The sequence below is a fragment of the Lepidochelys olivacea genome, assembly GCF_965140295.1.
Source record: "Lepidochelys olivacea isolate rLepOli2 genome assembly, chromosome: 4".
Lineage (NCBI taxonomy): Eukaryota > Metazoa > Chordata > Testudines > Cheloniidae > Lepidochelys > Lepidochelys olivacea.
Window position 1 is genome coordinate 79,751,297 of NC_140414.1, and position 27,588 is coordinate 79,778,884.

At 43.9% G+C, this 27,588-nt stretch overlaps 1 protein-coding gene across 1 annotated transcript in view; it reads right to left on the minus strand.

Annotated features, from left to right (window-relative positions):
* Positions 1–27,588, minus strand: part of GLRA3 (glycine receptor alpha 3) — a 149,694-nt gene that overhangs the window by 20,117 nt on the left and 101,989 nt on the right. The window contains exon 6 of the mRNA XM_084626198.1: positions 9,459–9,596. Coding sequence (XP_084482324.1) covers positions 9,459–9,596 — 138 coding nt within the window. The remainder of the gene's footprint in view (positions 1–9,458; positions 9,597–27,588) is intronic.

A 27,588-nucleotide genomic window follows, 5' to 3' on the forward strand; every position in this document is an offset into this window, starting at 1 on the left:
TCTAGATATTCTGAATTGAGATGGACTGTCAGGAGTCTAATAGCTGGCAGTACAAAAGTCATATTGGAATCTCCAAAACTCACCTGTCAGGTTAACTCATGAGAGCACTCAATAATTTGAACCACTCTGCTAAGTTCAACTGGGATGGAGTAAGAGATTTTTCTTTAAGTCCTCAGAGTAGAATAATATCAGAACTATATGTTCTCCAGCAGGTGCTAAAGTATATAATATCTTGAATTCTGCCTGGCTACAATATCCTGAGTGAGCTGATTTACACGGAGGCCCAGTTCTGTTAGATATGCAGTTGGTGACAGCAGATAAATATTGATTTAAGTGGTTGACCAACTCCTGGCTGACTGTAATTATGCTAACTACAGATGGCTGCTTCTATGAACAAAGTTTTCTGAAGAGCTTGGAGGTGTACTCAAAATGCCCAGAATGCTTAGACTACAGTCATTAAAAGCCTTACTGTGTAATTGCCATTGTACTGGGACATCATCTGGATGCTGTCTCTCTGGCCAACTGTGTATTCAGATAGGCATCTGACAGAGCTGGGTGCTAATAGAAAATGTTTGTTTGTTTTTTAAATCCCTGTTGTCTCAAAGAAAGGCTGGGTTTTGTTGCTTTGATGCCAACATATCTACCTTAAATAAAGAACAACTTTCAGGTTTCAGCATTATTACTAAAGGTGGACTTGTCACTATGCAGCAGGAATCACATTTTGGAGAAAATATTTGCTGGAGGGGAACTGATATCTAGGGCACAATAACTTAATCAGTTGAACAAATCCCAATTCCTCCATAATATAGAATGGCTTGTCCCCCAACACCATCATTTTCCCTATTGCACTAGTCACCATACATACATATGAAGAAAAGATGCTCGCTGCTCCAAAGAGCTTATAACCTAAATAGAAGACAAGAGACAACAAGTGGATTCAACAAATGTATGGCAGATGGACAGATGGAGCACAAGTAACAGTGAGATGATTCTGATTAATGTAATAATCCTACAGGACACCAGCTTCCTAAATATCATCAGGTGTTTTGAAGGCATCATGGCAAAAGTGAGTTTAAGGAGAGACTTGAAAGCAGTTAATATAGTGGTTCTGAAGGCTTTGACAGAGAGCTTCTCTCATGCACAAGAGAAGCATGGGAGGAAGCATCTATGTGCTTGTTAGAAAATTTGACAAATGTGTAATCAAAGCTGGCAACACTGATGAAGCAGAGGCAGGGTTGATAGCTCTATAGCATGTGAGACTGTAGATGTGTGGGTTTGCTAGAAAACTCATTTACACATTACTTGCCGTTAGATGCTTTGAGAGTAGTTTTATAAGCAGTGGAGTACCTAACTTTTCAACATGTGAAATATCAAAAAATTACAGCTTCGCAACACTTAGCTGTGGCTGAATTACCATCCCAGAGAAAACCGCTCAAATGATGATGCTTCTTTTCTCACTCAACTTAGCTCACACTGGAACCTCAAAGCAAATGAGATTGGAATTCTCAAAATATTACGTGATTGGTCACATTTTGAATACTGTTTAATCGAATCAGTGTGTTCAGCTGATGCAGGATACATGCGGCCAATCTGCTTTAGTAGTTTTTTATGCTTACACTCCGAGGGGCCCAGTTATGCCCTCATAGCTATTACTTCTAATGACTGAAACTGTGAAAAGCTTCACCTTTTTACTAACAAATCTGTTTAATACTGGCATCCTTACCACGATTGTACACAGCTGAGATTTATTAGATCATTTTTCCTCTGTTTTCACAAAGTCCACTGAAGTTAATAGAAGGCTTTCCAAACTGCACAACTTAAATCCAGAACTGGGCCTCGAGTGACTCCAAATGCCTTCAGAGAACCTGGATTAGTGTATTTAATCAAAAGAGTTCCATTTCAGATTTGTCTGATTTTAGAGCTGTTTGGAAAACACTTTTTTTTCCTGCAGAAAATTTTGAGGTTTTGGCCAAAATCGGAAACCCATTTTTTTTGCTAAAAGCTGAAATATTTCAACTGAAAACCAAAATGTTTCAATCCTGAAATGCTGCCTCAGGAAACTGTAGTTTAGGTACCTCATGTTCTCATTCTCCCCTATAGGCAAGGCTCCCTGGCTGGACTACATCTTCCATGGTGCATGATGATCTTCCCACTTGGTGAGAGAAAGTGACAGTTGTATGGCCACAATGCGTCATGAGAGATGAAGTCCAGCTGGGGAGCTTGGCCCATGTAGGAGAAATGGGAGCATAAGATACATAGACTACAACTCCCATGAGGCACTGCAGCAACATTTCAGAATCAAAATATGTTGGTTTTGATAATTTTTGGATAAAAAAATCAAAATTTTCTATGCAAAGCAGACACTATTTGTGAAAAATGTTATTTAGCTGAAAACCCAATATTTCATCAAAACACACTTTCAATGGAAAATGTTCAGCCAGTCCTACTAACATGTCTCATCAGCTTCAGCATCAACATATAACAAGCAAACATTCACTTTAAAGAACAGGTCATGAAAGAAAGGAGAATGGAGGAAAAATGTGTTTCTAGAGGGAGAGATTTTCAAAAGCACAAAGATCAATGGCAGGTAGCTGCCTACCTGGTCTTTGTGCCTTTGAAAAGCTCCTATTTCTGATCTGGAGTTTGTCTTTAACCAAGAATTCTTAGTGAAGAAAGGTTTCAGAGTAACAGCCGTGTTAGTCTGTATTCGCAAAAAGAAAAGGAGTACTTGTGGCACCTTAGAGACTAACCAATTTATTAGAGCATAAGCTTTCATGAGCTACAGCTCACTTCATCAGATGCATATCGTGGAAACTGCAGCAGACTTTATATATACACAGAGAATATGAAACAATACCTCCTCCCACCCCACTGTCCTGCTGGTAATAGCTTATCTAAAGTGATCATCAGGTGGGCCATTTCCAGCACAAATCCAGGTTTTCTCACCCTCCACCCCCCCACACAAATTCACTCTCCTGCTGGTGATAGCCCATCCAAAGTGACAATTCTTTACACAATGTGCATGACAATCAAGTTGGGCTATTTCCTGCACAAATCCTGGATTTGTGAACATTGGGAACATTGCGCCGGCATCCTATGATGCACTGTGCTCAACAGAAAACAACCCAGTGGTTTTTGCACCTTAAAACTGCTGTGCATACCCCAGAAGCAAGGCACCGCCTTAGTTGTGCGCTCTTGCTGTGAACATTTCAAACTCCTCGTGTCTTCTCCTGCAGTATTTCCAGAGCCAAAGTAGGGTCCACTGCACAAACATAGCGATGTCCTGCAAGCAGCCCTGCTCTAAGCCTCTGAAAAAAACAATTCACAGTTGCTGCTGGCAGTCACAGAGCAGCTCACTCTGAGCGTTGTTTCTGGTCCAATGAAACAAACACATCATTTTGCAGATATGGGACGAAATATCCCATATCTGCAGTGGCTGCAGAACTTTTGAATGTGGAAGGCCACCTTCCATGAACTTTGTACAGAACTTCCCCCACCCTGCAGTTCAGCAACACAAAAATGAGAGCTGCTCTGACAGTGGAGAAGCGAGTGGCGATCGCTATTCGGAAGCTTGCAACGCCAGACAGTTACCGGTCAGTGGGGAATCAATTTGGAGTAGGTAAATCAACCGTGGGAGCTGCTGTGCTCCAAGTGTGCAGGGCCATTAATCGACTTTTGCTACAAGGAGTAGTGAGTCTGGGAAATGTGCAGGACATAGTGGGTGGTTTGGTCATAATGGGGTTTCCTGATTGTGGTGGGGCGATAGATGTCACGCATATCCTCATCTTGACACCAGGCCACCTTGCCAAAGAGTACATAAACTGAAAGGGATACTTTTCAATGGTGTTGCAGGCCCTGGTGGATCACAGGGAACATTTCACCAACATCAACGTAGGATGGGCAAGAAAGGTTCATGACGTGTGAGTCTTTAAGGACTTGGGTCTGTTCAAAAAGCTGCAATCTGTGACTTTCTTTCCAGACCACAAAATGAACATTGACAACTTTGAGATGCTATAGTTACCCTGGTGGACCCAGCCTACCCCTTGCTCTGATGGCTCATGAATCCCTACACCAGCCATCTGAACAGCGGTAAGGAACGGTTTAACTATAGGCTCAGCAAGTGCAGAATGGTGGTTGAATGTGCCTTTGGTATTTTCAAAAGGCGCTGGAGGAGTTTACTAACAAGGTTGGACCTTAGTGAAGAGAACATCTCCATGGTTATAGCCGTCTGCAGTGTGCTCCATAATATATGTGGGGAAAAAGGGGGGGAAATTTTCCTCAGGGGTGGGCAGGTGAGACAGATCTCATGGCAGCCATTTTTGAGCAGCCGGACGCCAGGGCAATAAGAAGAGCACAGCAAGGGATTCTGTGTATCCACGAGGCTTTGAAAAGCCGTTTCAATAATGAGTCACAGTAAGGCAAGCTGCTTGTCTGCACTGTGCTTTCCTAAACCTTCACCTGGCTTGTATCACTGTCCCTGTAAAGCCAACCCCCAGCCCAAGCCCACTGCTTCTACTCAGTAAAGAACAATTATTTCTTAGATCCATTTACTTTAACAAACAAAGTAAAAAGGGAGAACAGGAAAAAAAAGGTAACCTTGGGGAAAAGGGGTTATAAAGTTGGAACGAGAGAAACATTTTCATCTGTGTAATGTAACACCTCATTCCAGACCATCAGAGGGCTGGGAATGGGTGCCTTCTGTTCCTGGTACCGTCCCCCGGAGTTAAGTGAAAGGGATAATGGACTTTTCGCCCACACCTCATGGAACGCTTTGGGGAGTGTGATTCTGTGCCAAGCAATGCTGGCTGGCTGTCCACCAGAGTCTGCAGAGGGACTCGACCCTACTTCTGTTCAACCAAACGCCTCAACATGTCTGCTTAGTCCCTCATAATCTGAAGAATCTCATCCTGTGCCACATGCTCTTGCTCATTGGAAGCTTTCCTGCTCTCCATGTCCACGTCTAACTTCTTGGACAGCGAAATCCTCCATGCTCTCAGCTCTGTGTCAGCTATCCCGGAGGCGTTCATTATCTTGGTGAACATGTCCTCCCACGTTCTCTTTCTCCTCCTTCTAATCAGTGAAAGTCTGCTTTCAGGTGTTGATGACATGCCGAAGGACACATTTCCAGCTGTCAGTCATGGGGAAAAAATAAAGGAGCCATTTTACATGAATAAAATGTTTCCATAGCAAGGCCGTTTTCATAAAAAACCCCAACCCTTATTACACTAGGTGCAAGCCATTACAGAATCAGAACCCGTAACCGTTCACTGTGCCGTTTTGCTGCTCCAGCCCTGGTGAGTAGCCCCCCCCGGCTCATGAGTGACCTCACTTTTAATGAAGTTTATGGAAGGCTCATGTCAGGAGCAAAGGTATCTAGTCGAACAATCGCCCTTCCCCATAGCACCACAGGAAGCTGTTTACAAATGGCGGGAGGGGGATCATTTTCACTCCCAAATTGTGGAATCTCTCATGAGGGGCCACAGTCCCCTATCAGCCACTTTAAACTACTTGGCGACCCATGCCAAGCACAGTAAAGGCACATTAGCGCCCGTGTGGTTTGGCAATCCAGAATGTGCAGAGGTGGGGTAGGTCTACATGCCCTTTGTTTTTTTTTTCCCTTGTAAGAGTACTTTTAACAAGAACTTTCCCTGTTTCCCCTAGGCAACCCTATGTGATATCAGTCTCCTGAGGATAATAGAGGCAGAAAGGAAGTAGATGCTGCAAGCGTCTGGTTATAGACCCGGTCCTTATGCTGCTATGCTGTGTACTGGAATAATGCCAGCAGAATTAATTCAGGAGTTGTATGGGAAAGTGTCCTACCCTGGTGGAAGAAATAAGACTGCCCTGAGCAGAAACCTGCATCAAAGGATTGCATAGTATCTCCATGAAAGTTTCCTAGAAATATCCTGGGCTATCCCAGTTCACATAAACAGTCTTTTCTGGAATGGCCTCTTGTAAGCAGAGAGCCACAGTACCTCACTTTTTCTTCACAATAAACGTGCAATCCACCGAATGTGTGTCCCTGCTCAAGTTTAACTGGACTTTGATTGTAACTGTATACTCACCAGAGGTGCTTTCCCTGGCATCATGGTCAGCCACTGTAATGTCCTGCGACCCACAGGGCTCCAAGGTTAAAAATATTTCATGGCTCTCGGGGAGAATGGATCCATTCTCCTTCTCCTCCTCCTCTTTCTCATTTACTATATCGTCGTCCTTGTTGTCCCTAGACTCTCACAGCTGTGAGGTGTCCACGTTGCTTGTGGGAGTGCTGGTAGGGTCACCCAAGAGAATCACATGCAGCTCATTGTAGACCCGGCATGTGTGGAGTTCAGCACCAGAACGACTGTTCACCTCCCTTGCCTTCTGCTACACTTGGCAAAGTTCTTTTATTTTCACATGGCACTGCTGGGAGTCCCTCGCGTAGCCCTTCTCCCCCATTCCACTAGTGAGTGTTGCATAGATGTCAGCGTTTCTTCTGCTGGATCGGGGCTCTGCCTGCACAGACTTTTCTCCCCACACAGCGATGAGATCCACCACCTCCTGTGCAGACTAGGCTGGAGCACATTTGGGGCATGTAGTCTCCATGATCAGCTGTGCTCAAGCTGGCATGTTCCCAATGTTGATAGTACAGAAAATGGGAAATCAAAAATTCTTGGGCCTTTAGCAGGGGAGGGGCTGTTTCCTGTATACCTGTCTGCAGTGCAGCAGACTTGAGAATGATCTCCAGAGTGGTCACAGATGAGCATTGTGGAGGCCAATTAAGTCGAATTACACAACACTTCATGTGCACTATCTCGCAGTCGAACCATGAAAATCAAATTATCACTACGCCTCTCACAGAAGTGGATTATAGAAGTTGACATTAGAGGCACCTTAGGTCGGCAAAAAGGACCCGTTAGCGTAGACACATACATTAATAGGTCGACTTAAGGCAGCTTCCTTCAACCTAACTTTTTAGTGTAGACCAGGCCTCAGAAAAGAGCTTCATACCTTGTGTTGAAACTACATCTATATTGAAATGATAGCTGGGCACTTTTAGCAAATGCTATCTGCAGTTGTGAAGCATCTTTTTTGAAAAAAGAAAAGGAGTACTTGTGGCACCTTAGAGACTAACCAATTTATTTGAGCATGAGCTTTTGTGAGCTACAGCTCACTTCATCGGATGCATACCGTGGAAACTGCAGCAGATATTATATACACACAGAGATCATGAAACAATACCTCCTCCCACCCCACTGTCCTGCTGGTAATAGCTTATCTAAAGTGATCATCAAGTTGGGCCATTTCCAGCACAAATCCAGGTTTTCTCACCCTCCATCCCCCTACACACAAACTCACTCTCCTGCTGGGAGGAGGTATTGTTTCATGATCTCTGTGTGTATATAATATCTGCTGCAGTTTCCACGGTATGCATCCGATGAAGTGAGCTGTAGCTCACAAAAGCTCATGCTCAAATAAATTGTTTAGTCTCTAAGGTGCCACAAGTACTCCTTTTCTTTTTGCGAATACAGACTAACACGGCTGTTACTCTGAAACCTATCTTTTTTTGAATAACCCTTTTAATCTATTCTGATGTATGCTTGGGTGAGAGGTTTCAGTTTTCAAAAATGATGATCAATTATTTCTCCTCATACTATCTTTTTGATGGAGTATCAGTGCACAGGTTCACATTACGAGTGCCCTAGTTAAACAAGGAGTCCTTAAGCACAAACTGCACATAAGCGATCACATATTAGCATAACATAATGAATGGAAATGAAAAACTTGGGTTATTGCATTCTCTTGCCAGTGACTATTATTGCCCACACAACAGTGGATAATCATGATGCCAACTTTAAAAAAGACAAAAGATGGAAGGTCTAAAACAGCCTCCCCCATCCTCCTCAAAAAAACCTTCCAGTCTTATGGAATTAACCCCATGATGAAGACTGGAAAACAAACTAAAGCCTCCAGGCTAGACTGCGAGCTGGACCTCCTGAGAGGCGTATCCTGAAGGCACAGGCTGGGGGCAGTAGACACAAAGGTGACTTTAAGTTATCTTTGTGCTGCCCGGGTTCTGCCTGTGCTGGGGAATAGTGTGCCTCCTGATATAATGCAGTCTCCCCACAGTTGCCTAGGGGCTGCTCCTCCATCTAGAATGGATAGGTACTGACTTCCTCTCTACCCGGGAGGTGGGGATGTGCTCCACCTCCCACCGCCCAGGCCTGCCCCCACTCCACCCCTTCCTCCAAGGAACCATTAAATAACAGTCAACATATTTAGGTGCCCGAAATATTATCCCTAATTTTGTGCCATACTTCTCAGAAGTCCATCATTTGAAGGGACATGATTTATGTCCCAAAATTAACTACCGCCCACACAAATTGGATGTTCTGTCACATTAATTGTTCAAAATTATTTCCATCACAAATAAAGAAGAGGGAAGCAAAGGTGTTAGGGCTCCCCCCGACACACACACATACACACACACTAAAGGAATTGAATCCCACAATAGTTTGTTTCCTGCATGAATAATTTTTTCGTGGACCTCAAAGACTCGAAGTCTTTGTCAGCCATTGAATCCCACATTTGGGCCTCGGCAGGTTATGTTTTCTTCCAGTTTCCCCATTAATAATAACAAGGTCAATAATACTTTATTTACTAAAAGCATAGTGGTATTGTCTATAGGAGTACAGTCGAGGGACGCAAGCTGGAACTTGTGAAGGTGAGGAATAAAGTCTGCTGACAGCATATTTCCTACTTGTTAAAATAAAAAATAAATGGTAACGCATGGCAATTTCCTGCAATGTACTGGACAAACCTTACTGAATAAAGAGTAATGATTGGGAGCACCAGAGGGTGGTTGGTTTTTGGTTTTTTTTTAAACAAAATTAAAAAAATCGTGAGGGTGGAATCCTGGGGGGTTTAGCTTTTGCTCTGTGTATTTGTGGATTGAGAATTGGACAGTCACATTTTTATACAATGATAAATAAGAATGATGATTATACTTTTATTATTGAAAAAAGCAATGCCTAGTATTTCCTATATACAGATTTAACCACTGGGACACATCTTTCAAATAATTCTGGAGGTGATGCAGTATAAGGCCCCAATGCTGCCAAGGACTCTATGCAGGAAGACTCCTGTGCCCATGTGAAGCCTTACTGAAGTTAATGCAGCTCCACACAGGTTCAAGGTTCTGCCCTTTTGCAGAACAATGAAGCCTGGCTGACCCGTCTCTGCATAACTGATGTATTTCAGATGTCTGTCTTTCCTAAATAAACTTTTATAAGAACATTTAGAAATCTTTTCAACCATGAGGCAACCGTTTTGTTTCATTATGTTAATACTTTAAGGGCATGGTATTCTGTGTGTGTTGTAGTGTTATAAGCTTCAGATGAGTTAAATTATGCATTTAAAACAACAGAAAATAGCAGCAGCTGTCTTTCCAGTTGTAATGGACTACGAAACTCTCCTACCTGTATTGTAATGTTTGGTGCAATAACATAAATCTTTCTCTTCTTTCAACAGAAACTGTGGTAGTGTGAGCCCTTCTGCTACCTGTACAGCTCCCTTTTCTTGCCATTCAAAAATTAGATCGTTCATTGTATATCCAACTAGAAAAACAAACAGAACAACAACCCATAAATCTACTGCAAAGTTTTTAAAATACGTGTGATGCACCAAATACCAATATCCTACACAAATTATATGAGACGAGAAAAATAGTAGGTTCCATTATATCAGTCAGCCAAAGGGGATCAGCACTCATCTCAATCAAGCCGATCTAGGCTGACAGTTATTTATGTGGATCCTCCTGAAAACATATGGCCAAATAGTTGGAGAGGGAGATTTTCAAAAGTGCCTAAGGAAGTTGGATGCCTAACTCCCTTGGGTGCTTTTGAAAACCTCACCCTCTCTTTACTATGGAGAGAACAGGCCCATTGATTTAAATCTTGTGAAGTTGTAGTGTAATTTTGAAATAGTGCCTTATATGCTCTTTTATTTTTCCTGGATCTAAATTGCTTGGAAACAATTTAGGCCACAATCAGGTGGAGGTATACAGGTGGAATCCAGCAGGTCTCTTTGCAGGACTAAGGCTATAGTTGGTTGGAAAAGACATTTTTGTTTTGAAGCAGGTGCAAGACCAGAAGAAAAACTATTGAGATTAGCTACCAAATCACTATCAGACTGTGATAATGTTCCTACATGCCTACATGCCTACATGTGATTGGTCAGCAGGTGGCTAAGTTGAGGGAGAGCACAAAGAGCTACACACACAAACCATGCCTAGTAGCAGTCTGGAATCTCATGGGAGTAAACAGCCCCTACTCTCTCTGTGCACTGCAGGTGTTAACTTTCTGAAGGTAAGTGGGGAGGTGCAAAATATGCGTGGGGGCATGTTCCTGTCATTTCTCCCTCCCCTCACCCCCTTGTTCCAGAACTGGCTGGAGGTGAATCTAGGAGCATGTGGTACCCCCTGTGAGGGCAGTGGAGTTACTGCTCCAGCATGCCCCAGGAGCTGCTAGAAGGAATACTAGTAGAATTCCTGCTGGGATTTCCAACCAGAGAACTGAACCCTCCAAATCCCCCCTCCCAATGCTGAATTGTTCTCTAAATTTCCTTCTAAGGAGCTGATGGAGTTCTCATGATTTTGAACTCTGCATGCTAACTCCCTCCTTCTCACCCAAAATCAAGTGTTTGAGAGTAGCCTTTCCCAAAACCTAACAGCCTTGAACAATAGGAAAATGGAAATTTGAACACAGATCCAAATTTCACAAGTGGATCCTTTCATTATGATGGACTGAACCACCAGGGACTTTAGGTGTTCAAACTCCATTCTGGCATCTGAATTATGTGGCTTCAACCCATTTCTACTTTTAAAAGTTTCTTAGCCTTTTTAGTATGTTGACTTAATCAGATGCAAGAAAGACAACAGGCTATTCACATCAACCACAGAGAATTGGAAAGGTCTTTTAATCTTACAATATATGTTCAAAATTTTCTTCTAGGTAACCCTTCTCTCCCAAACATTGAAATCTTCTGAGTCTCAGTCAAGGAAATTTTTTTAATTACTTCCTGATGTGTGAGAAAATCCACGGGCTTTGTCCCCTTCACCATTCAGTGACCTAATTACTGCTTGTCTAAGTGTGTATTTCTAAACATTGCTCAGTTATAATGTATGTCTGAGTTAGCAGCTGAAAGGAATGTCTGAGACAAACCACTTATTGTGTACTCTAACCATACAGTGTTCATACATTACACTAGTTAAATCCTTTTAACACAGTTTGCCATAATTCTCAACACTTCCGTGCCTCTACCTGTTCCTCGTGTTTCCCTTGGGCAGCATTGTATACAAATGCTCCACAAACACTCCGTGTCACAATTATTTGATTAATTTTTATCTTTGAGGGGTTCAAGGAGTGTGTTAAAGGAGAGACCACAACATTTTATTTGAAGTCGACACATTACCTACCCATAGTTAAGATTAGACCTCGTGTCATAGAGTTCATTTTATTTCTACATTACATTTGTGATTAAACTCTTATTTTTCCACACATGACATTCTGTAACATAACCAGCTTTAAAATCCACCACTGATAGCTCAAAACTATGAAACCTCAAAACTATAGCTCCTATAAAACTTTGCATGAATTCAGACAAAAAGCATCTCTGTGTATAAACAGATTATCATTTGAATTATGTACATTACAGCTAGGAGAAATATCCCCAGAGTAAGTCATTGAACTGACAAGAAACAACTGCTGTGTCAAAATGTATTTCACTAAATCAAATTCATTCATTTATAATGCATGTTTTAAATTAATATCTACCTTGGCCACCTATTTTTATATTATACAGTATGTTTAAAATATTAACAATTTATGCTAAGTGTTGATATATTTTTTACTATAGTTTTTCTGTTTAAATATACAAATAATATAGCTTTGGCTTTTTCCAATTTTACAAATATAGTTTTATAGCTCTAAATTATATTTATAAGATAAATTATATATCAAAGTGCAAAAGGCCAAATGCAGAGGCGAGTCTAAATTCATGTAAAGGAATCTAAAATGATGGAATATACACAGTCTTCCCACCTCTTATCTAGACTAGATCCCTTACTAATGTGTAACTTATACCCTTTTTATTCATTGCCTCTAAATTTGGTCCTCTGAGTTAAGGTTAAAATGGTGTAACTCTTATGTCATGGGGTGATAGGAAGGTACAAGTTATACCATCTCTGACTCTTAGATTAATTTATACTTGGTTTTGAATTTTGGCCAGTGAGCAGGGTACACTTTAGCAGATGCCCTTGTGTTGTTGACAGCATATTTCCTACTTGTTAAAATCAAAAATAAATTGTGACAGATATAGCAATTTCCTGCAATATACTGGAAAACCTTACCGAATTAAGTTTAAGTGTCTTACAAGTTCACTATATTAAAATGCAAATGTATCCCCCTGGTTATTCAAGATCTCATCCTTTTGAAATTTTGCCATCAGGAGGGGATTTTTGTCTGCTGCTCACTTGTTATGTGAGGACAAGATCAGAGGCCCTAACTGTATAAAGGAGTGACTCAGAGAATCATGGGTGTGACTATTCTGAGCTAACAGCTTTTAACTTGTGACCACAGAAAAACCCCTTGGTTGGGTTTGAAGAACTGACTCCTACCAGAGTCCTTGTTGCAATTGGAATGATCTCTGGTATGCTTATTAACATGCACGTAAGTTTTTATTGTTTTTAATATGTTTTCTCTGTAACACTTTCACCTTAGGAGTGAATGTGCTTGCTTAGGAAAAGCTGGTAACTTATAACTGTGAGCAATTATGTTGCTTATAGCCTCTGAGGAGAAAAGCAAAGCAGGTTGCTCAGGCAGTCTGACTTGCTGGGGAATTTACAGTGCAGCCTGAACTCTGCAGTCTGAACATACGCTGGTCAGAAAGGAGAGAGACCTGTATCTCCATTCAAGAGAGGTGATGACTGGGTAGCCAGAAGACGTGATGACTGCGGAGCCAGAAGCCTTAGAAAGGGTACCCTTGGTAAACCATAGAGGGGGAATACAGGTGCAGGTGTCCTGAACTGTGACATAAATAAATTGAACTTTTCAGTTTTGTTTTGTTTTCTTTTATTTACTTCAGAAATTCCATTTGCTAAGTAGTTATTTCTAGTTCAGTATAGCTCTGAACCTGAAAGAAAGGGGAGGCAGGAATAGTGACAGGAGGATCTGGTGTTATTTGTGGAGATGAAGCAGACAATATGCAGTCCATTTGTAAGAGTAAGTCAATTGTGCAAGAAAAAATCCAAACTCCAGAAAGAGGATTGTCCAGCAGCATTTTGAACATTAGGGAGCTAAAAATACCTAAATGCCTTTTGTCTCAGAATTCCTTCCAGAAGGAATAGTAACGTAAGGGGTAGCTGAGTTTCCATGATACCACTACAACAAAAATATTCTTGAGCCTTGTTGCATTTTGTGAAGAGTTGCTGAAATGACAAAGGAAATAGAGCACAATGATGGTGACTAGGCTGTGTGTACTGGACGTGGAGGATAATATTCTTTTTAATTTGGGATATACCTATATCATAGACCTAGTAGTTGCCATTAAAATGTCAGAAATTGTAGTGTAATAGCACTCAGTTTAAGAACTCCTATGCCATAGTATTGGGTGTGGTGTATGAAATAAAACCCGATGTGTAGATAGAAACAACTGTAGTTACTGTGTGAGATCTATTTTACAAACATAGTCCCTAATTCTGTAAACATTTATGTATCTGAGTAACTTGAAGGACCTGAGTAGATATCACTGGGTTGAGTTCAATGAGACTAGTCACATAATTAATGTGACTCATGTGCATGTATTTTCAGGATTGGAGCCAATGTTTGTAATAATAATAATAATAATTAATAATTATAATTTTAAAAAAATAGAAATTCCAGTAGATGTGGCAACAGAGCAGGACTCCCTATAATGCACTTTGTATGCTCATTTCAATAAAGACATATTTTAAAAGTACACAGAACTACTTGCTATGCAGGAGTAATGTACCGTCTATGAATAGGAGTTATTTAAGCTAAGGGCCCATATTGGCACAAAAGAAATGGGTTTAAACTGGCCATCAACAACTTTGGGCTTGAAATTAGATGAAGGTTTCTAACCATCAAAAGAGTGAAGTTCTGGAATAGCCTTCCAAGGGGAGCAGTCTGGGCAAAAAAACCTAACTTGTTTCAAGACTGAGCTTGATAAGTTTGTGGAGGGGAGGGGAGGGGAGGTTGCCTATGGTGGCATACGGCCAGTGATGAGCTGCCAAAATCTTAACAACATCTCCTCACCCCACAAGGGGATCGTTGCCCACCCCCATCCCCCGGGACTCCTGCCCCATCCAACTCCTCTGCGTTCCTTGGTGCCCGCCCCAGGACCCCTGCCCCATCCACCCCCCTTCCCTGTCCCCTGACTTCCCCCAGAACCGGGCAGGAGGGTCTTGTGGGCCACCGTACTGGGTGCCCACCCCACCCCTAAGAGCCAGAGACACCTGCCGGGGGGCGAGGTGGGGAGTCCCAGTGGTGCTTACCTGGGGCAGCTCCCAGGAAGCATCCGGCAGGTCCCTCTAGCTCCTAGGGGCGGGGGAGTGTAGCTGGGGGGAACAGGGGGAAAGGCCGCTCCCTCACTGATCACATCAAAAGTGGGGCCTTAGGCACCGACTTCCTGGGTGCTCCAGGGCTGGAGCACCCATGGGGAAAATTTGGTGGATGCAGAGCACTCACAGGCAGCTCCCCACGCTCGGCCCCCGCTCTGCCTCCTCCCCTGAATCCACTGCCCTGCTCTGCTTCTCCGCACTGGCCCCTGCCGGCTTCCCGCGAATCAGCTGTTCGGCAGGAAGCCGGGGAGAGCCGAGAAACAGGCCGTGGCTTCCCACTCAGGCCCAGGGTGAGGGAGGTGAGCTGGGGTGGGGAGCGGTTCCCCTGCGCGCGTGCCCCCCCCCGGGTTACTGCTGCGGTGCGGGTGGCCCTCCTCGCCCCCCCCCCGTCCCCCACCCCCCGCCTGAGCTCACCTCTGCTCTGCCTCCCTAGGCCTGAGCGGGAAGCCGTCGCTTGCTTCTCAGCCCACCTTGGCTTCCCGTGTGAACAGCTGATTCGTGGGAAGCCGGGGGGGGGGGGGGCGGAGAAGCAGAGCGGGGCGGCGCATTCAGGGGAGGAGGCAGAGCAGAGGTGAGGTGAGCTGGGGCTGGGGGTGGGCCGGGGAGCTGCCGGTGGGTGCTCTGCAAGCATCAAATTTTCGCCTTGGGTGCTCCAGGGCTGGAGCACCTGTGGAGTCGGCACCTAAGGCGCCACTTTTGGCCGGTTAAATTTAGAAGCCCTTTTAGAATCGGTTGTCCCTTGTGGAACCAGCTCCAGCTCACCACTGCATATGGCCCATCTGCTACTACTATTAGCAATTTTTTTTTTTTAGAATCTAAAGTGGCGTCTTTTGTTTTTCTTCAAAACAAAGAGGAACCCCAGTGCTAATGAGGGGGCAAAAGATCTGTCATGAGTGAGCAATTGAGGAAATAGTGACAAACTAGGAGGACTTGAAGTGTATATTTTCAGGTCTGGATCTTCTGAGAGGTCACCTAGGAAGAAGTCCTAAGCAGCAGTCACAGCTGACCAGGCTTGAGCTTCTGGGTAATATGTGTGGGGAAAGTGGACATGTCTATAGGTAGTTCCCAGAGGCATGGCACAATAGGGGAAGAGATCATTCCCAGTCTCACAAGTATCTTTCCTGACGCCAACCATTAGAGGATTCCAAGCAGCCCTGCAAAGATTAATGAAGGCCCCATTTGAAATGGCAGGGCCTTTCTGCTTTTGGGGGAAGGACTTACCTTGTTCTTTACTGATACAGGACTGGAAAGAAATGAGAGAGTGGGAACCATTAAGAGTCAGGATGACACAGATGGGGACATGAGTACTGGTAATGTGGGCAGGCAGTGAGAGACGGGGAGGGGAAAAAAGAAACTGGGGAAGGAATATCCCCAGACATAATTGTTTTTTTAGGAATCCCAGTCTCCTGGGAGGAACTGGCAGGCTACATGGATGGCAGACTGTATAGTTGGGAAGCCGATTTTGATGTGCTCTCAGAAAAGGGAGAGTTTTTCTTGAAATCAGACAGGGAATGAGGGGATCCAAGGAGAGTGAAGGTGGCTGCCACTACCTGAATCACACAGCGTTATCTGTTTCAACAGATAATCGTTTTTCTGTATTAGGTGCTGTTGCGGACAAGGAAGAGCAGAGAGAGATGTAACAAGTGCATTTATTTGGGGAAAAGAATGCAAGGGTTATAGAGTTTGATTAACCTGAGAAGGAACTGTCAGGGAATCTGGGGACTCAGGAGGCCCTCTCATTGAGAATAATGAGCCAGTTAACAAGAAGGTGACCTTTTCGATTCATAGGGCCTGATACTTATGATGGTGCAGGGTTACTGATTTATACTTAAGCATTATCAGAACTTTGGCTGGGAAGGGTATTATTACTGGTTTCTGTTATTTTGGAGTGAGGTATCGTTGTATTACCATCTATGTTACCATCAGAGTCAGAAGCTGAGGAAAGGGTTTGTTTGTTTGTTTGTTTTTCTTCCAAAAAAAGGGGATCTTCAGCTATCAGGAATCGGAGGCCTATTCCTCTTTTGAACATGGATTATAAAATTTTGACTTCCATTCAACCCAAGAGGATAGGGGAAAATAGCAGGGAAATTATTGCAATCTAATGCAGTTGAAAGTCATACAATGGCAGATCTTGTGTAAATTGTGGAAAATATTTGAAAATGGGTGAACGTGGTGATTGTGAGAAAGGTAGGGTTATGTTTTGGCCTCGGATCAGGCCAAAGCTTTTGATCAAGTGAAACTGTCTTACTTATGATTGGTCCTGTCTCAGTCTGGTATACCCTCACAGTTTCTTAACTGGCTACAGATTTTGTACAGATTTCATGCACTATGTATTCCTTTAGTAAATGGGCGAAGGAGAGAGGCTATACAGATACATACTGGGGTAAGGCAAGATTGTCCTTTGAGTGCATTGTTATATATATATTGATCTTTTATTGTGGGCAGTCTGTGATATCAGGGGTTTCAGGTCTTAAATGCATGGATTAAGGGGGAGATGACTTTCACTCTATCAATGACTATTTTCACCCATGGATGATGCCACAGTGGTTGCAGGCAGTACAAAAGATAGGGACTTTTTTGACATTGTAAACATTTAGCAGCTGCAACTGGAGTAGGGCTTGGGGGGATATTTTGGGGGGAAGACGACTCCAAGTGGGCTCTTTCCACGTTCTTTGTTTAACACGCTTGGTGGCGGCAGCATAGGGTTCAAGGACAAGGCAAAGTTTGTACCTTGAGGAAGTTTTTAACCTAAGCTGGTAAGAATAAGCTTAGGGGGTCTTTCATGCAGGTCCCACATCTGTATCCTAGAGTTCAGAGTGGGGAAGGAAGCTTGACAAGCATACACAGTGGCAGATATTTCATGGTATTTGGTATGCCAGAGGTAACTTTCAAGGAAAACACAGAGAGAGGCTGCTGCCAGGAAGCCTGCTCTGCATCAGAGAAGACAATGGAACACATTTTATTATTCTGCTCCTTTATCATCCACAGCTGGGAGCTGATGTTCTCAAAGCTGCAAGTCCCACTGTTGTGCAGCCAGACTTATGAACAACTGGCTCTTGGACATTTTCACACACCATAGGATTCGGCATCTTCCTCGATAAGGAAGGTCAGACATTTGCAGCATATTTTCTTTGAGAAGCTGGCAGTTGTTAGTTAATGCAATGGTTTTCTACTCTGTGTCAAAGCTGCTGTTCAGCCTGATTTTAGGCACAGAACGGCTTACCTCAACCTCTAGCCCACACTATCTGTGCACTCAGTCAATTGCTGGCAATGGCAGAGGAAAAAAAATACAAATGAGTTTGGTGGAGAGGTGGTCGGCATGGGGGTGGTGGTAGGATACCAAATTAACCTTCTACTTTTGAGGGAAAAGAGTCAAGGCTGGGTGGGTTTGGCTGATTTATTTTTGTATCCATGATTTGTCCTCATTGTGACTGTAATTTTGGAGTTTTGTTTTGAAGTTTTTATTTACACACACACACACACACAGTGAAACCCTGACCCCAGGATAGCCAACAGCACAGTGGCTAGGACACTGCTGGCCTGGGAAGTGGGGAGCAGAGGCCCATGTTCAAATCATCGTCTGAATTATGTAGTGCCCTGGTGAATGCACTAACCACTGGGCTATTGGCTATTCTGGGGTGGTCTCATATTTATCCCAAGGCAGAAAAGGAAAATTTATGAAATCTCAAGAACGTGTGAGGGATGAGAAAACTAAGTTTTACCCAGCTCTAGAAGGGACCTTGAGAAGTTCCCGAAGATACACAAACATGCAGATAGGGTAGTTGATACAACCCAGGCATCTGAGCCTGAGCATCTGAAAGGAAATTAATACCCAAAAATGGTGGCACTTCAGTGAGCCACTTGTTCTGCACTACTCTTCAGACTCAGTGTCCTGTCTGCCAGCAAAGTTTCTCCAGGAGCCATGCTATTCTATTTGTTTTGCCTTCTCCAAAAATGGTAAAGTTGCATAGGCATTATTGCTTGTCTCACCAGCATTATCTCCCATATTGATATCTGGCCAAAAATACATGGGCTCTCCATCCTCCCTTCCATGTACTTTTTAAAAAATGGCAACTGATACAGGGATGAATTTTGAGTTTAACTCACTTCTCCCAGGGAAATCCCCTCCCTCCACCCTTTACTTATTACATGTCCTAGTTCTTTTGTAGCTTCTTGGACACAATCTTATTTCTGATTGGGTGGACAAGTTGAACAACTGTCTTCTGGAGAGCATACCATTGGTATGGGTTATCTGCAGAGGACAGTAAGAGCCGGATCCAAATCCCACTCAAATCAATAGGAGTCTTTCCATAGACTTCAGTGGGCTTTAGAACAGTGCCTAAGTACCTGTTTCCTCATTCTTTATGGAGACTAAGCATGCTACTTCCATTGCTATCTCCATTCTTTCATTCCAGCTTTGCAGGACACAGATCTGCAAACTACATATGTACCTGCTTCTCCGGTACTGCAGCATGACATTCTGCCACTGTGTCAACAGGATATCTTCACTTCCTTTTTTAGTGTGACAATTTGACAAAGATCATATTTATTATTGGTCTTAAGAAACACCAGGAGTGCAAGGGCTGGGAGTGTGGCGTTACAGACGGGGGGTCAGCTTTCATTTTGAACCAAACACTCAAAATAATACCATTTTATTGTTCTTCCCTTCCATTCAGTTTGATAACTACACTGCATAGGCTTTGAGTAATTACCAATACTTTTTAATAGAAATAAATTCATCCTCCTGGAGGGTATATAATGTTGCTTGCATTAAAAAGATCAACATAGAAAAGTGCGAATTATGCCTTTTTGTTCTTTCAAAGGCAAAATTCTCCTCTGAGTCATGTTGTAGGTTTTTTGTTTGTTTTGTTTTTTGGGGTGTTTGGGTTTGTTGTTATTTATACCACAGTCTGAATGTCTGTTGACTGTACTGCCTTTTATCCACTTGCAGACATCCCAGGGATATCAATGGGAGTTCTTCATGAACTTTATATAGCTCTCCACACTAAGGAGAATTTTGCCCTTAATTTGGGTATTTTGAATGGGACACCTTTGACTTTTTAAATCACAGACTGAAGCACTTGTAGCTATTTGAGGCACTTTCATTTATTCGGGTTCAGAATTAGTAAAGCATTTGCTAGCCACGGCATCATCCATGAAGCGAGACTTTAAAAGATTTACTATGAAAAGGTTTTAAATGTTTTTTCAAGAAAAAGACTTAGGAAAACTTTACTTGTACAGGCTAAAGCAGTGTGTTCAGTCAGTTAAAAAACAGAGGGGGGAAAAGAAGACCGTGGGGAAAACTTATTTATGAGAAACCTATAAGAAAAGAACCAACTGACTTGTTAAATTAAGCACTTATATTACAACAATTAAGATAGCAGCGCGCTGTGCTTGCTTAAATATTTAAAATGTTACTTTACCCTCACACACAAATAAGTCTGCTTTCCCCTCAGTCACGCATACAACTCAGACACATTGTTAGATATGTCAAGGTTCCTCCCCCACTCTGAACTCTAGGGTACAGATGTGGGGACCTGCATGAAAAACCTCCTAAGCTTATCTTTACCAGCTTAGGTCAAAACTTCCCCAAGGTACAAAATATTACACCTTGGACAGGCCGCTACCACCACCAAACTAATACTGGTTACTGGGGAAGAGCTGTTTGGACGCGTCCTTCCCCCCAAAATACTTCCCAAAACCTTGCACCCCACTTCCTGGACAAGGTTTGGTAAAAAGCCTCACCAATTTGTCTAGGTGACTACAGACCCAGACCCTTGGATCTTAAGAACAATGAACAATCCTCCCAACACTTGCACCCCCCCTTTCCTGGGAAATGTTGGATAAAAAGCCTCACCAATTTGCATAGGTGACCACAAACCCAAACCCTTGGATCTGAGAACAATGAAAAAGCATTCAGTGTTTTACAAGAAGACTTTTAATAAAAAATAGAAGTAAATAGAAATAAAGAAATCCCCCCTGTAAAATCAGGATGGTATATATCTTACAGGGTAATTAGATTCAAAAACATAGAGAACCCCTCTAGGCAAAACCTTAAGTTACAAAAAAGATACACAGACAGAAATAGTTATTCTATTCAGCACAATTCTTTTCTCAGCCATTTAAAGAAATCATAATCTAACACATACCTAGCTAGATTACTTACTAAAAGTTCTAAGACTCCATTCCTGTTCTGTCCCCGGCCAAGACGACTACAGACAGAGACACAAAACCTTTGTTTCTCTCCCTCCTCCCAGCTTTTGAAAGTATCTTGTCTCCTCATTGGTCATTTTGGTCAGGTGCCAGCGAGGTTACCTTTAGCTTCTTAACCCTTTACAGGTGAGAGGAGCTTTCCCCTGGCCAGGAGGGATTTCAAAGGGGTTTACCCTTCCCTTTATATTTATGACACGCCCCCCAAATCTCAGCTAGGGTGAAACACTGGCTGGGATTTCTTCCTGGAGCTCTAGGAAAACAGAGTTAATAAGACACATGCATCTCTAAATATACTACCAAGTACATAAAGACTAACAATATTTTCCACATCTCAAGGACGATTTTAACCAGTTGATTCTGGGAAACTTTCACGGGAGAGTGCATCAGCCACTTTGTTAGAAGCTCCTGAGATGTGTTGGATGTCGAAATCAAAATCTTGGAGAGCTAAACTCCACCGAAGAAGTTTTCTGTTAGTTTCTTTGACGGTGTGAAGCCACTTTAGTGCAGCATGGTCGGTTTGCAGGTGGAAACGCCGTCCCCAAACATATGGGCGTAGCTTTTCCAGAGCGTAGACAATGGCATAACATTCTTTTTCAGTGACTGACCAGTTGCTTTCCCTCTCAGACAGTTTTTTGCTGAGAAACACTACAGGGTGGAATTCTTGATCAGGTCCTTTCTGCATTAAAACTGCTCCCACACCACGCTCGGATGCATCTGTGGTTACTAGGAACGGTTTGTCAAAGTCTGGGGCCCTTAGTACAGGGTCAGACATGAGTGTCGCTTTAAGCTTGTTAAAGGCCTTCTGACACTTTCCGGTCCACTGAACAGCATTTGGCTGTTTCTTTTTGGTTAGGTCTGTCAGTGGGGCAGCGATTTGGCTGTAGTGCGGTACAAATCGTCTGTAATAACCGGCCAAGCCTAAGAAGGATTGAACCTGTTTCTTTGACTTTGGGACAGGCCACTTTTGGATAGCATCCACTTTGGCCTGTAGGGGGCTGATAGTTCCTTGACCCACCTGGTGTCCAAGGTAAGTCACTCTGTTTAGGCCTATTTGACACTTCTTAGCCTTAACAGTTAGTCCTGCCTCCCTTATGCGCTCAAGGACTTTTTGTAGATGTTCCAGGTGGTCTGCCCAGGAATCCGAAAATATGGCCACATCGTCAAGGTAGGTGACTGCATATTCTCCTAATCCCGCTAGGAGACCATCTACAAGTCTTTGGAAAGTGGCGGGTGCATTTCGCAGCCCGAAAGGGAGTACATTAAATTCATACAGCCCGAGATGTGTGATGAAGGCTGACCTTTCCTTGGCAGATTCATCTAGCGGTACCTGCCAGTACCCCTTGGTTAAGTCCAAGGTAGAGATGAACTGGGCCCTTCCCAGTTTCTCTAATAGTTCATCTGTGCGTGGCATGGGATAGTTGTCTGGGCGAGTTACAGCATTTAGCTTACGGTAGTCCACGCAAAAACGTATTTCCCCATCTGGTTTGGGAACTAGAACCACTGGAGATGCCCATGCACTTTCAGAGGGGCGGATTACACCCATCTGTAACATATCCTGGATCTCCCGTTCTATAGCAGTTTTAGCTTGAGGAGACACCCGGTAAGGGTGGACCCTAATTGGGTGAGCATTACCTGTGTCAATGGAGTGGTATGCCCGTTCAGTCAGTCCTGGGGTGGCTGAGAACGTTGGCGCGTAGCTAGTGCACAGCTCCTGGATCTGCTGTCGCTGCATACGCCCAAGGGTCATGGAGAGGTTCACCTCTTCCACACCACCAGCACATTTCCCTTCGTAATAGACACCTTCAGGCCACTCAGCGTCGTCTCCTCCCTGGGCTGTAAACTGACAAACCTTTAATTCTCTGGAATAAAAGGGCTTTAGAGAATTAATATGATACACCTTAGGCTTTCGGTTGGAGGTGGGGAATGCTATGAGATAATTAACAGCTCCCAGGCGCTCCTGGACCACGAATGGCCCTTCCCACGATGCTTCCATTTTATGGGCCTGGAGCGCCTTTAAGACCATGACCTGGTCTCCTACTTTGAAGGAACGCTCTCTGGCAGGTTTATCATACCAGGCTTTTTGCTCTTTTTGAGCATCCTGTAAGTTTTCTCTAGCAAGGGCTAAAGAGGTTCGGAGGGTGTTTTGTAGGTTGGTTACAAAGTCCAGAATGTTAGTTCCTGGAGAAGGTGTAAATCCCTCCCCTTGCTGCTTCACCAACTGCAATGGCCCCTTAACCTCACGGCCATATACAAGTTCAAATGGGGAAAACCCTAAACTGGGATGTGGTACAGCTCTGTAGGCAAAGAGCAACTGCTGCAATACTAGGTCCCAATCATTGGAGTGCTCATTTACGAATTTACGTATCATGGCCCCCAAAGTTCCATTAAACTTCTCCACCATGCCATTTGTTTGATGATGGTAAGGAGTGGCAACCAAGTGATTTACCCCATGAGCTTCCCAAAGGTTTTTCATAGTTCCTGCCAGGAAATTAGTCCCTGCATCTGTGAGGATGTCGGAGGGCCAACCTACCCTGGCAAAAATGTCTGCTAGTGCCTGGCACACACTTTTAGCCCTGGTGTTGCTTAGAGCTACTGCTTCCGGCCATCGGGTGGCAAAATCCATGAAAGTCAGTATGTACTGCTTTCCTCTGGGTGTCTTTTTCGGAAAAGGACCCAGAATATCCACAGCTACTCGCTGAAATGGAACTTCAATGATGGGGAGTGGCTGGAGAGGAGCTTTGACCTGGTCTTGGGGTTTTCCCACTCTTTGGCACACCTCACAAGACTGGACATAGGTAGAAACATCCTTGCCCATTCCCTCCCAGTGGAATGACCCCCCCAAACGGTCTTTGGTCCTGTTCACCCCAGCATGGCCACTAGGGTGATCATGGGCTAAGCTCAAGAGCTTGGCCCGGTATTTAGTTGGAACTACCAACTGTCTCTGAGGATGCCAGTCTTCCTGGTGTCCCCCAGAAAGAGTTTCCTTGTATAAAAGTCCTCTTTCTACAACAAACCTGGATCGATTAGAAGAGCTGAGAGGCGGTGGGTTGCTCCGTGCCGCCGTCCAAGCTCTCTGGAGGCTTTCATCTGCTTCCTGTTCGGTCTGGAACTGTTCCCTTGATGCTGGAGACATCAGTTCCTCATGGGATTGTGGACCTAGGCTTGGTCCCTCTGGAAGCGATATAGGGGATGGAGCTGTTTCTGTTGACTGTGAACCGCTCTCCGCTGGTGCACTATGTTGGGATTCAGGCTCCGGCTGAGCCTCTTGTGTAGGGTTATCGGCTGCTGCCAGTTCAGGTTCGGTGGGGCCCTCTGGTGTTGAGGTTGCAAGTACTGGATTCAGTGCTGACACGGGGTCTGGTGTTGGTTGTTTGGCTGGTTCCGGTTCTGGGACTGGTTCCGTCTGGGTCTCTGGGACTGGATCCACTACTGCTGTTGCAGACATTGGCCTGGGGTCCAGGTCCATCACCTCTGACTGGGTCCTGATAGAAGTTTCCGGAACAGAGCTAGGCCTCACGGCTTGTTTAGCCTGGTTGCGGGTGACCATTCCCACCCTCTTGGCCTGCTTCACATGATTGGCCAAGTCTTCCCCCAACAGCATGGGGATGGGATAATCATCATAGACTGCAAAAGTCCACATTCCTGACCAGCCCTTGTACTGGACAGGCAACTTGGCTGTAGGCAAATTGAAAGAGTTGGACTTGAAGGGTTGAATCGTCACTTGGATCTCTGGGTTGATTAAATTGGGGTCCACTAAGGAAGCATGGATAGCTGACACTTGTGCTCCGGTGTCCCTCCACGCGGTGACCTTCTTCCCACCCACACTCACAGTTTCCCTCCGCTCCAAGGGTATCTGGGAGGTATCTGGGCCTGTGGACCTCTGGTGTGATTCCGGTGCAATGAACTGTAATCTGTTGGGGTTCTTGGGGCAGTTGGCCTTTACATGCCCCAGCTCGTTACACTTAAAACATCGTCCAGCTGACGGGTCACTGGGGCGAGGAGGGTTGCTGGAGAACGGGGTGGTGGGACGATAAGGGGTCTGGAGGGTTCTTTGGGAGGTAGGTGGGGCTTTGGGCGGCCCCCGGTAATAGGGTGTGGTCTGGGGTGGTCCCTTCTGGTCTCCGCTCCAACTGCGACCAGTTTTCTTCTTCTCTGCCACCTCCACCCATCTGGCTCCAATCTCTCCTGCCTCAATTACAGTTTTGGGTTTCCCATCTAGGATGTATCTTTCTATTTCCTCAGGAACACCCTCTAAGAATTGTTCCATTTGCATTAGGAAGGGCAAATTTACTGGAGATTCAACACTTGCTCCTGATATCCAGGCATCCCAATGTTTTACAATGTGGTAGGCATGTCGGGTAAATGACATGTCTGGTTTCCACCTTAGGGCTCTGAACCTCCGACGAGACTGCTCGGGTGTTATCCCCATTCTGACTCTCGCCTTGGATTTAAACAGTTCATACTTGTTCATGTGTTCTTTAGGCATTTCAGCTGCCACCTCAGCTAAGGGTCCACTGAGCTGCGGCCTCAGCTCTACCATGTATTGGTCAGTAGAGATGTTGTACCCAAGGCAGGCCCTTTCGAAGTTTTCTAAGAAGGCCTCAGTATCATCACCTGCCTTGTAGGTGGGGAACTTTCTGGGATGGGAAGTGGTACCTGGAGAAGGATTGCTAGGGTTTGTTGGTATATTCTGCTGGGCCTTTATCCTCTCCATCTCCTCCACATGCTTCCTCTCTTTTTCCTTCTCCTCCTCCTTCAGCCGCATGAGTTCTATCTGTCTTTCATGTTCCCTTTGTTTTTCCTCAGCCTGAAATTTGGCTAATTCCAGCTGTAGTCGAGCTGAGGATTTGGCCATTCTAACCTCTCTGTTTTTAACTAACTTTACACCCGAGGTTTAGAAATAAACAAACAAAACTTGGCTGTAAAATTTTGCTGTGCTGGAATAGAATACCTATTCTCTGATAGTGATTGTCAGCCTACAGAAAAAGACAATTCCCTTGTCTCTGCTCTGGGCCCAAATTAAAGCAAAAAACCTCCAACTACTTGGAAACCTGCTTACCCAGCCCAAAGAAGAAAAAAAATTTCTTTTCAAACCTGTGCTCCTTGTAAAACAAAAAAAAAAATCAAAATCCTAAAAAAAACCCTGCCACTTTTGTCTCCAGGCAAATGGGTAGAGCACACACCCCCTATTTACTTTTAGGAAGAAAAGAAAAAAAAAAAACCTCTGGGTTGGAAGACTGTGAATTTCCCTGCAGGAGTTAAGTACCCTGCCTCCAGGCAAAGAAAACCTGCAATTCACAAGATAATCCCCTTTTGTCTCTGCTTGGCCACAAAGCAGAGAGAAACCAAGCTGCTTTCAGTTTCAAAGCTGCCTTCTGGACTTCCTAAAAATTCCTTTTTAAAATCTGTATTTCTAGTTCAAAAAATCTCAACTGGATCTCAAAATGATTTCAGGTTAATCCCACCACTGTGCCACCATGTCAAGGTTCCTCCCCCACTCTGAACTCTAGGGTACAGATGTGGGGACCTGCATGAAAAACCTCCTAAGCTTATCTTTACCAGCTTAGGTCAAAACTTCCCCAAGGTACAAAATATTACACCTTGGACAGGCCGCTACCACCACCAAACTAATACTGGTTACTGGGGAAGAGCTGTTTGGACGCGTCCTTCCCCCCAAAATACTTCCCAAAACCTTGCACCCCACTTCCTGGACAAGGTTTGGTAAAAAGCCTCACCAATTTGTCTAGGTGACTACAGACCCAGACCCTTGGATCTTAAGAACAATGAACAATCCTCCCAACACTTGCACCCCCCCTTTCCTGGGAAATGTTGGATAAAAAGCCTCACCAATTTGCATAGGTGACCACAAACCCAAACCCTTGGATCTGAGAACAATGAAAAAGCATTCAGTGTTTTACAAGAAGACTTTTAATAAAAAATAGAAGTAAATAGAAATAAAGAAATCCCCCCTGTAAAATCAGGATGGTATATATCTTACAGGGTAATTAGATTCAAAAACATAGAGAACCCCTCTAGGCAAAACCTTAAGTTACAAAAAAGATACACAGACAGAAATAGTTATTCTATTCAGCACAATTCTTTTCTCAGCCATTTAAAGAAATCATAATCTAACACATACCTAGCTAGATTACTTACTAAAAGTTCTAAGACTCCATTCCTGTTCTGTCCCCGGCCAAGACGACTACAGACAGAGACACAAAACCTTTGTTTCTCTCCCTCCTCCCAGCTTTTGAAAGTATCTTGTCTCCTCATTGGTCATTTTGGTCAGGTGCCAGCGAGGTTACCTTTAGCTTCTTAACCCTTTACAGGTGAGAGGAGCTTTCCCCTGGCCAGGAGGGATTTCAAAGGGGTTTACCCTTCCCTTTATATTTATGACAAGATATTTGTAGGGTGTTAACACTTACTAAACTTCCTCTGACTGTAGCCTGACCAGATATTCTTTATGTAGCTTGCTGGAAATGATTCCCAGAAGGCTTTAAGTGACTCTCCATTGTGGAAGTATTTGTAACTCTTAGAATAAAAGTAGTTGCTACTCTTTAACTTTTGTGATTACGACACAGGAGAGGTAAGAAACTGAAATCCTATTAAAGTATTTCTGATGTAGTAATTGGGAAAATATGAAATTCATTTTAGCTTTTAATCAGTAAAAGTTATTATATAGAGTAATCCCATTTGGAAGCATATGTTATGGTGAAGAGAGACAAGTATGATATTGTTGTCCCTTTGGCCTGAGGGGC